Genomic DNA, 10,945 nt, shown 5'->3' on the forward strand with positions numbered 1-10,945 from the left:
CACGCTGCGTACTGTAGGCTACGCGCATTCTCTCCTGCTGATTTGCGTTCAGTAGCCAAGTTGCTTAATATTGCAAAAGTTGAAAAAGTGTTTATTGTAGCCTGCAGAAAATAAATAGCCTACTATCATACTGTCAGTTAATTGGCTACAGTGCAGTGAAGTTTGGAGAGTAAAGTTATAGGGCAACTTTTTTGAAAGTTGTATGAAGTTTTATGAAAATAATTTACGAACCCGAACATAAAGACCATGAAGTTTATTTCTTGCAGCTGTTAAAACACCTGCTAGATAGTTTAAATACCCACCAACATTCGTTTTTGCAGTATACAGATTATTTCTGAAAGTTATTTGTCTAATAGGCATAGCCTACTGGCTGATTTATCAAACGAGTGCTTTCTCGTTCGTCCTCCGCAAACTACAGGTGTTTCGGTAGAGAGCCATTGAATAAGCGATGCCAAGCAATTTCTGTAACACTTTTTGTGACATTCAGCTAATATCTCCTCGTTTAATGTAAGTTCCTTCGGACAATAGGCCTACGTTCCATATGTGGAGTTGTTGCGTTTCTGATGTCAGATTATTATGTAGGCTAGCCTACTAGACTGTTCTCACGTTGCGGCGCTTTACTTATATGAAGTAGCATTAATCAAAATGAGGGGCAGAGGGGGATGAATGTTGTCCCCCCCGGCGATGAAAATAATTAAGCAGAGGGGAGGATATCAAGACCAGAGGGGGGGAAATCCTACCCATCCCCCCCTACAAATCGCACCCTGGGGCCATCTACAGCTGCTTTTTTCTAAATCATACATTACACAAAACAATGGATATTAAGGAAATAGCCATCTATATATTTTTTTCCTCAGAATATATGCTCCTATTTCAGGTTTAACATTTCTTAATTTTCATTGTGATACTCTAGGAGATATTTATACCAGTCAAACTTTTGGACACCCATGCTAAAGTTGACTAAAAACAGAAATAAAAAAAATCATCTTTTGGAAACTGATCTTAGTGCCTTCATTTGAAAAAAAAATCCAACATTTAAGGACACCAATTTTCTTTGTGAATGAATAATGTATAGTAAATAAATAAATGTTCTCCTTAAAATACAGGGTGCAAGTAAGGGCACCCCTATGTTAAATTCCCATAGAGGTAGGCAGATTTTTATTTCTAAAGGCTAGTTATTTCATGGATCCAGGATACTATACATCCTCATAAAGTTCCATTGGACTTTGAAACTAAAAAAGCCCCACATCATCACATGCCCTTCGCCATACCTAGAGATCGGCATTGTTTTATTTCAGTTAGCCTAATAGCTGGTTTAATCTGCATTGAGAGATGATCTTATGGAAAGTACCCCATGCATGCGTTATGTATGATTTAGAACTTTAGCAACTGTGTTAATTATATTATATGTACTTTATATATTACTGATGGTGCTGCTGTTGTTGCTGTTATTTTGTTACTCTATGATGACATTTTGTTTTATTGCTTACAGTTTTTGCCCATTGCTTGAACACTATAGACACATGCTTAGACCAAAGTAACAAAACTTTTTGACTGAAGTTTTTGTTACTATACCTTAAACACAGTGTAACCAATTAACAAAAGCGCTGCTTTGCACTTTAGTTGCAATTCTGCAACACACTTGCACCTTTCTACACACTATTTCATACATAAGACACTGTACTGTACTGTGAAAAACTGTAAGTGTTGCATTGAGCTTCACAGAATGCTAACTAATAAACTGAATAAAAGCAGTGATTGCTAACACAAAGCAACATGCAAAGCACACAGAGAGCAAAACCTAATTTTCTGCTTTACACACATTTTGCAATTCAAAATGGCACGTTTCAAGACACAACAATCTGACATAAAGTCACATGTTTGCCATTTCAAAACACTGCTATTCAAAAGGACACTACATGAGCTAATTGGCCAACATATGTGCCACCTGGCCAAACACCTCAATGGTTAATTGTTACCACTTCAATCAGGAAGTAAGCACTATGAAAAGACCACAGGTTGTTGTTGTTTTTTTACAACAACAATGAAAGACGTTGCAGAGAGAGGAAGAGGGAGGGTGAGAATGAGAGGGGGAGGAAGATTGAGAGCTGGTAGAGGAGTTCATGGCCAAAGAAGACAAATAACATTTTTCTGCAATTTTCATTTTCAGTTTACTGTTTTTTGTGAACATATTTTTGTTCACTCCAATGTACATATATCTGCTGTGCATATGTTGCACTGATTTGTTTGGTGAAAAAAAAAAAAATCAACAGCATGTGTGTATTTCTGTGTATGTGAACATTCTGAAGAATATTCTACAATTTGTTTTAGTATTATGGCAAAGCATAGGCTAGATGAGAGTGCTTTCCATTATGCCCAACAGTGCATAGTTGGTTAGACAAAAATCTGGTAATGTGTGTGTGCGTGTTTGAAGGTGTGTGTTTTGTGTGTGTGTGCATGCATGATTTCAAACCACTTCCTTAGACCACAAAGTACACCAGTAGGTTGTTTACTAGAAATTCATTTTTTTAACTAGATGTACCGCAGAGCAGCGCAAAATATGACCGCTGCCCAGTCCTGCACATTCTCTCCGCAAAAACAAATCATGCTTGTCAATTTGTTTCCATCTCCCCTTAATTTTATGTATGAAAATAAGTGTGTGCATAGTGTGTGTTATATGTGTGCTTCTGTATCCTTAGAGTTGAGGTTTGAGGTAGATTTTCTCTCGTTTCTCTCGTGGTTGGTGCTATTCTATTTTGACCAAATCATCATCATTCAATTTTTGGTTAACTTTTTTGTGTTTTCTGAAAAAAAAAATACTTATGCCATTATGGTGTTTACGTTTATGTTATGTTTATGGGATGTGTGGAATATTGTGTGTGTGTGTGTGGGGGGGGGTCACAGTCTGTTATGTGTTATTTATGCTGTGTTGTCTGTCTTGTAGGCATTGTATGCAGCGCATGAGTCCAAGACAAATTTCCCTTTGGCACAATATATATCATCATCATCATATCATCATCATCATCATCATCATAATCATCATCATAATCATCTCCATCATCATCATTTATTTTAGAAAGGTGAAGAAATGCAAGATAAGAATGAAAAGATAAAATAAGCTCGTATTTGCATTGATTTCATCAGGCCTCAGACGATTTTCAATCCTTTAGGGGTAGCATTCTGCTGCCGAAAGTAGCACACACAACCACAAGGTGTACAGAATCTGCTTTGACAGGCACGCACCCTACCCTAACCATCAGAACAAAACAATGTTGGTAACCTTCTGCCGATCAAACAGCCTCAGTCTGCCCCTGCATACTTTGTGGTTGGAAAAGCCAGTGAAAGAGTGTGCCAGGGTGCAAATGTTTCATTGTGACTGCCACGCTATAGGAAAAAGAAAATATATAAAAATATATAAAAAGATAAATAAATCTTGCCACAGTCAGCTCGCTAACTCATAACATTAGGCTTGTTTGAGATCGACTGAGTCTGACTTTGTCTGGCTTTCTACGTCAACGTGATCTTCAGAGGCTAGCGGGAGGAGCTACAACAGAGGGCAGCTCATCCCGGACAGACAGTACTGCACGAGCTGAAACCCGCCCTCATGACGTCAGTTCAAAGACGTGATAGGGCCGTTTGTGAGGAATCTCCTTATGACGATTTTGACAGGTTTCTCATGCTGCTTCCTTATGTTGGAAAATGCAAAAATGAACCGAAATCGAAGGGATACCTTCTTATTTGTGATTTCTGCAACAATGGTAGGCTAGCCTACTGAAAACGTTTGGATATTCTGTTATTTTCTGCTGTTGGTTAAATAGATAGACACACATATACGGAAAACACTTGATATTGAATTAATGTGCTACAATGCAGGCCTGTTAACTGTATGACAACAGTGGTTTATTTAAATGACATCATAAGAATGTATTTCGTCAGTCTTCATGGTCATTTTAATGAGTAAGAATGAAAGTTATGCTGTATTTATTGCAAACAAAAAACTCCAGGTATGTTTAGTATTGTATTGTCTTGGAGTGTCAACGGTAACCTCTTTGGTTCACAAGGTTTTCCACGATGATATATATATTATATGTTATACATAATGGTCTGTTCATGGATTAACATGTGTAAACACTCATATGTACATGTATGTACTGTATGTATATATCTATGTTTATTTTAGAGCTAAATCCAAATACTCTCAATGGGAAGAAGTGTTTCACCTGAGGGAGGCAACTGCACAAAAATGATGTCCTGTTTGGGAAACGAGGACAGGTGTATTAAAGCAACTAGTACTGGTGAGGTTTTTCCCATCATTCTCAATTTTATTTTAGTTCTTTTTCAACCATTTATTTGCAGATACTAAGAACGGGAAGACAACCATTCTGGAAGGATGTGCCTCTAGCAATATCTGCATAGGAAACGTGTCAACTCACATTGGCTCTGAAATTATTGACATAGGCCTACACTGTTGTGAGGGACACCTGTGCAACAGTGCCAAAAGCGTGGGATGGAGTGTTATGCTACTGCTTGGGTCTCTTGTCTTGGTCTTGCTCTTCCATTGAATGGTCAGTGTTATGGTTGATCATTTTAAATAAAATGGAATATTCATAATTACCTTTATGAATAAATGTTTTTGAGAGACACACATCATACCCTTTGTTGTAAATTACAAAATACATACATGGAAAAAGTGCAAAAGAAAAATAAATTGACATTTAATTATGTTTGTGTTTTCTGTAAAAGGCACAATAGACAAATAACAATAAACAATATTAAACTACCTGAGGTTATATTTTCTGCCATGTAATTCTTTTACCACCACTCTCTTCCCATGAAACATCTCTTTTGGGGGCATTGACTGGATCTCTAATCAAGTAGGCTACGGAAAGAAAGACCGCAATCCATAAATCTCTTTTCCTCTTTTTCCAACTTATTCTTTACTTTCCAGCAGCAAGGAGTTCAAAGCTGCTTAGCACATCCTCATAAAAAAATGAATATGTTTAGAAGGATCAACACAAATAAAACCTAGTCATCATAACCTGCTCCACCGTCAATGTACAGCACCTACCACAAAGGAGAGATCTCATTTAAGATTGTCTTTAATGTGTTTAACATCTCTCTTTGTTTTGGCAATCCACCATGAGTGTCTGGGTTACTTGGGAAATTACCAAAAAGATACACAGCAGTAAAGCCATTAAAACCTTGCATTGACACCACCGCCAGCTCAACATATTACACACTGCAACACTCCTGACTTCCTCCCATTTCAGCTTTGTTTTTGTTTTTTTTTAAACATAAGGACCAGTATAATATAAGCGATCATCTTATCATTCAGCTCAAAGACTCTAACTGAAGATTTTACTACACCGTTAATATCTTTTAAAAAATCCAGGCCTAGCACTTTACAGCACAGAATCTGGCCTGTTGAAAGTAGGCTACACAACATTCTTCTATTGATTCTGGTTCCAGTGCCATCTTAGTCCAGCTTGATCTATCAACCATGATATCCTTTTAAAACAAATCCATCTTCCTGTGAGACAAACATTTCAACAGAATACTGTACACCTCCCTGCACAAAATCAATTAAGCATGCACCAGTCACTCCTATTTAACCCTGATACTGAAACAACAGTAAATAATGTAAAAAAAAAACACTTTTTTAATTTAACCATGACTCTGAGTAACAATCAACACCAAATAAAAGCATAGCGGAGTAGCGTTTAACTGGGTTTTTACTGCATTACATAAGCATGACAGTCTCCTAATAGGCCTACTACCACAACTGCAAAGCACTGAGCTACACTAGGCTACATTAGCTGACCTAATACATAGGGAACAATTCTAATATGACATAGATAACATTCATACAAGCACATACTTTCTAATGAGGAGAAAAGCACCATAGACAGTAAAACAAAGCACTCATACAGATAAAATCCTTAAATGCATTAGTTTGTAACGCCAATATGGCAGTTGTCTACACATATCCCGCCCTCTCCGCGGCAAAAAAAGTCGACATGTGAATGAATACATTGTGCCAATCATGTAGTGTGTTGTGTCAAAATGAAGAGTCAAAAGTGTGTTGTGTCAAAAGTATGTTCGTCTCGCACGGTGTCATATTGGTTGATGATGAGGTTAAATCTGTCTGTGAAACAGACAGTAACGATTGAGCAGATAAAAATGCGTAAAGCTGTAAACTTTCAGACTCGTGTTTCACATCGAGAATATTTTTCTGACGGACAGAAGAGACGTCATTTCCTAGTTTCTTCTCTGGTTCGTGATATGTGTAGCCTGTGCGTGCGTAATTCAGATTTAGTTGACAAATAATATTTGTTTAATTGCTCATGATATAATTATGGAGAAGAAGATTGCTGTACGCTCGCAAGATCCGGTCAGAGGCGGGTGCTGGACTGTGCCACGCGACAGCGACGTTTGAACCGTCAACTAGAGGCTTTGGAAAAGGATAATTTTCAGGATGACCCACACGCTAGTCTCCCGCAGCTAGTCAAGCGGCTACCTCAATTCGACGAGAACGACGAATCAGCAGGCAAACGGAGAAGGAAGACAAGAGGTGATCACTTCAAACAGCGGTTCCGTAAGAACTTTCAGGCTCTCCTAGAGGAAGAGGACTTGAGTGAGAACGATGGCCCAAACTACCTAACCGCCTGTGCCGAGCCTTCTAAGATGCCGCAGCGTCATTTTTGCGCCGTCTGTGGGTTCCCCTCTAACTACACCTGCGTGTCGTGCGGCGCTCGGTATTGCTGTGTGCGATGCCTTGGAACGCATCATGAGACTCGATGTCTGAAGTGGACAGTATGATCTCTGTCTTTGTCTTTCTGTTCTCTGGACACTCTTGTGGCTATAGCGAAAACACAAACCCCAGCTAATTTGATACAGCTGTGTTCAGTCTTTTTGCATTCAAGTGCATTCATGTAGTGCTACCTAAACCATTTGCCTGTGAAACGAAGCTACCTGTACCAGCAAGTGTTATCTACTAGCAGATGGTTGGAAATAATTGATGTTTGATGCATTAAATTTTGCCCATAAAAAATAGTCCTTCTCAGAGTAGAACGGTAGGGTAGCTGACTTGCAAATGATAACTGATATTTGTGTAGGAGTTTTTTTCTTATTTAACTAGACGTTGTTCTTTGTAGCATGTTTTTGCTCTCATTAAACTCTTGTTGATGAAAGTTAATTGCTGGTGGTTGCATACATATTTCATCATCAGGGAATAGTGTGTGATGTTGTGATTTGGATCAGTGTAACATTTGTGGACTTCAAAAACTTTATGTAGGCGAAACCGTTAAGCTAGCCTACTCTCAAAACGGGTTTTGTTGGCAGGACTCATGTATGCTACTTATAATGATGATCCACTAGATGGCGTAATAGGCAAAATATCTGTGCCACCACAACTTCTAGAACGTGACAGTTCACAGCCTGGTGTAAGAATTATATCTGGCTGACATTTTATTTTCTAGTGTGTAATAACCCTCATCATAGAGTTGTCATATTTGACAAGGGTTTAATATTGATTGACAAATTTCTTGGCTGAGCTAATTTTCCCACTTAATCGCTTAGTGTTCCAATGTCCATGGACATTTATTGAGAGATTTTACCAGAAGGCAGCTTTGGCTAATTTCCTGTAAACAATTGTCAGTTTCCCACAGTCAGTCACTGCCCTTAGGTTGCAGAGTACTCTTTGGCCACTTTGGTTAGCGCCACGAGCAAAGGTCCCTTCTGAACAAACTGCCAAATCCATACAGTCCCTTGACCTTTATTTACAAAAAGTATAGGCTATGTGTTCATATTTGCTCTTGACCCTTCTCCCAGAAAAGAAATACACAATTTAGTCCGACTATATTTCACATCTGAACACCCTAAATTACAAACAGTTGTGAATGTTTATTCTCACAGTAAGCTGTTTGTAATATTTCTCAGAAGGTTGTTTGGTTTCAGAACACTGGCACAGCATCAGCACTGCACATTAGTCACTGCTGTCAAAACAGAGCTCAGTGACCAGGAGGGAGGTATTTTTTTCCTGTATTATTTTAGTAGGAAGATCCACCATACACTTGTTGCTGTGACAGTCCTGTCTACTGATGTTGACAATGAGAGGGACATGTTGCCTGGAAACCACAGGTTCAGCCTGAATGGTGGGCTGAATCTTGCCAAGTCGGAGAAACAACAGACACACACACACACACACACACACAGAGATAGAGTGGGCAGCCGTTACAATGCAGTGTAGAGAAAGGAAAGCAGGAGCTCTTGTTTGTGTTGGTCTGGCACACACTTGTTATGATTTTGTGTCAACCTTCAAATTAATGAATGGGTATGACTACTGAGCAGTATATCCTCTCTGTAGGAGCATAACAGGGAGAGCAAGAGATGGGAAATTGGGGGGGGTTTGACTGATCAGTTTCTGTCAACTGTGTTGATCCATCTTGACTGGGCCTGTTCACTAGAGTGGAATACAGCAGTCTGTTCCTGCACAATGGGGCAGAGCCCACCACTGATCAGACAGGTTCCATCCCATACAGTATTATGGGCCTTGGCCAGATACCTGGGCACAATGGATACATCTAAATTAAGCCTGTCTCTCTCTCTTCCACACATTTTTTAATGGTTGCCTAGCAACATTTCACATAGTGTGTAAGAGATGGCACTGCACATTTCCTTGTGTGCATGTGTGAGTAGTCACCTCTCAGCATGGACGTCTCACTTTACACTGCTGGAGTTCTTAAAACAGAATTAATCCCCTGCAACCGAAGCTGAGAGAAAGAAGAAAAAGAAAGAAAGCATGAGTTTGGGGTGGAGTGGGGATGGGTGTGTGAGTGGACGCTATTCAAACCACTGAAGAGATTAGTCTGAAACCCTGTTTTAAAAAAAAAAAAAAAAATGCTTCCTTTTCCTGCAATTTCCACCAGTACTCAAGTCCACCACGCTGCGTCTGTGGAATTTCAACTAGACTGAGTCATAAACTAGTGCAGACAGCAGAGAATCTGCAGCACCTGTTTCATCCGAGGGGAGGAGAATCTGGCAGAGCCAGTGTCTCCTGTCGGTGTGAGCGACGCTGTCACTCCTGGTTATGACCCCCCTTCCACAACATCGGTGCAGAACAGGCCAAATGTTACTCCAGCAAAGTGTGACTGTGCATGCATCAAAAGCAGTATGAGAGGCCGCATGTTTCTCCATGGGGTTAGAGTAGGTGAATGAGTGAGAAAAAGGAGGAGAGAGATCAAGAGGGGTCACTTGTTCATGTTTCACACTTGCAACCGCCTCGGGGGAATAAACGAGAGGCAGTTGATTGACAGGTTTGGAGATGTCGGAGTCCCGCGGTCCTTCACAGCCTCCTGTGCAGATATCCACTCGGCTCATCTTCAGTCAATGGAGGGCAGAGGGGTCTATAGAGTGGTGGGGAAAACAGATGAGTGTGTGGCCAATGTGTGTGTAGTAGGCATCAGAGCGCTGAAGCGCAAGTGTGATTTCACACTCCTGTAATCATTTTCAGCAGCACTCCGCTCGCTGTCATTCTGTATGAGGCTTTTAAGGTAGATTTTGTTTCCATTCTGTTCATCTCCAATGAATTCACCACAGCGAGGAGGCTTCATGGACTCATGAACTAAAGCACTGGTATTGTCTACTGGATGTGTTGGATAGTTGCAATGGAATTACATCACGCATCACATGCCTGCTTCACTTGGTGTGTCTTATCTTAATACCAATACTATCTTATCTTACAATACTAATCGCTGCGTGATGTGAACTCATCTGGTTGTGAATCCACTGCCTTGTCATGGACTAGCAGGTATCCATCTCTTCAGCGTGTTGCCCAGTTTGAACTGACTTAACACCCATGATTTTTCATCTATGAAAGTGGGTCGCTCCTCATTGTCCCTGGAGCCAGGGGAGTTGCATCTGATTCTCCGCCCCCGTCCGGTGCTTCCCCTATCTGCCATGACACAACAGCTCAGTGTCCATCAGTACAGACTCATGGGCGGGTCTGGTGTGTTGTGTACTGTAGGTGCACTTTCTAGTGCCTGGAAAACCATTCTTGCCTATGCCCTGGTGATCTGAATGTGTATGTGTCATCACATGATGTATAATAGTTGAATGAGTAGCGTTTACCTAGGGTTGAGGTCCTTGATGGTGTACGTGTCCTACTTTCACAGGTGTCCACACGTTTAAACTAAACTGAAAATGAACTACACCCAAATATGGTTTTGGTTAAAATTATTATTCTTTCTATCATTACTCCCACGCAGGGGAAATAAATACACCACATTAAGGAACAAGTTAGCTGTATAAGCTATACTCATCATTACCAAGCAGTACAACCTGTTCTAGCTGGACCAAAGTACAACTCACAATTCCATTACATCAGGTTGAGTTTCTGTTTACTGAATGGGGGAGGCACAATGTATGCCTGGCTTACTTCACACAAAGTGTTTAACCACCACCCACTTCCCTCATCGTTACACCATCACGGAAAGTCACAGCCTCCTATTTATGTATCTTTTACTCAGCAGTTTTAATGAAGTGTGTGGGGAGGGCAATGTCCAACTTCGTCAGAGGGCTTACCTTTCCTGTGTGGAGTGACCTTTACAATAGCAACAGTGTAGTGGAATTTTTCAGCAGAACATGACCCAGCCCAGGGTGGACTTCCAGAAACAAGGGGTGAAGGGGGGTTGGAGGCTCTACTTGGAAACCTTACACATGGACGGACCTCCTCCTTCTCCTCCTCTTCTTGAGTTAGGTAGAACTGAAACCGAGAAAGCCCCAAGCGCACACACAGAGCCACAAAGTAAGCTGAAGTTTAAGATGTTTATTAGACGGGGGGATTTGCTTGAACTGCAGGGTAAACAGAGAAGTCATCTCACCCACCCGCTGCACCCCCAGTGACGTACCTTTGAGTATTAACATGTTGTAATAGAGCATGGAAACA

General features: G+C 40.5%; 1 protein-coding gene across 1 annotated transcript; it reads left to right on the forward strand.

The window, feature by feature from the left end:
- The first annotated feature begins 6,108 nt into the window (after positions 1-6,108).
- znhit1 (zinc finger, HIT-type containing 1) lies at positions 6,109-7,195 on the forward strand. Its single transcript, XM_048269565.1, is given in 2 exon segments — positions 6,109-6,389; positions 6,392-7,195. Coding segments are annotated over 2 exon segments (462 nt in total). The 5' UTR covers positions 6,109-6,355; the 3' UTR covers positions 6,820-7,195.
- Positions 7,196-10,945: the final 3,750 nt, after the last annotated feature.

This window comes from Alosa alosa, chromosome 18 (genome assembly GCF_017589495.1).
Source record: "Alosa alosa isolate M-15738 ecotype Scorff River chromosome 18, AALO_Geno_1.1, whole genome shotgun sequence".
Taxonomy (NCBI): Eukaryota; Metazoa; Chordata; class Actinopteri; order Clupeiformes; family Clupeidae; genus Alosa; species Alosa alosa.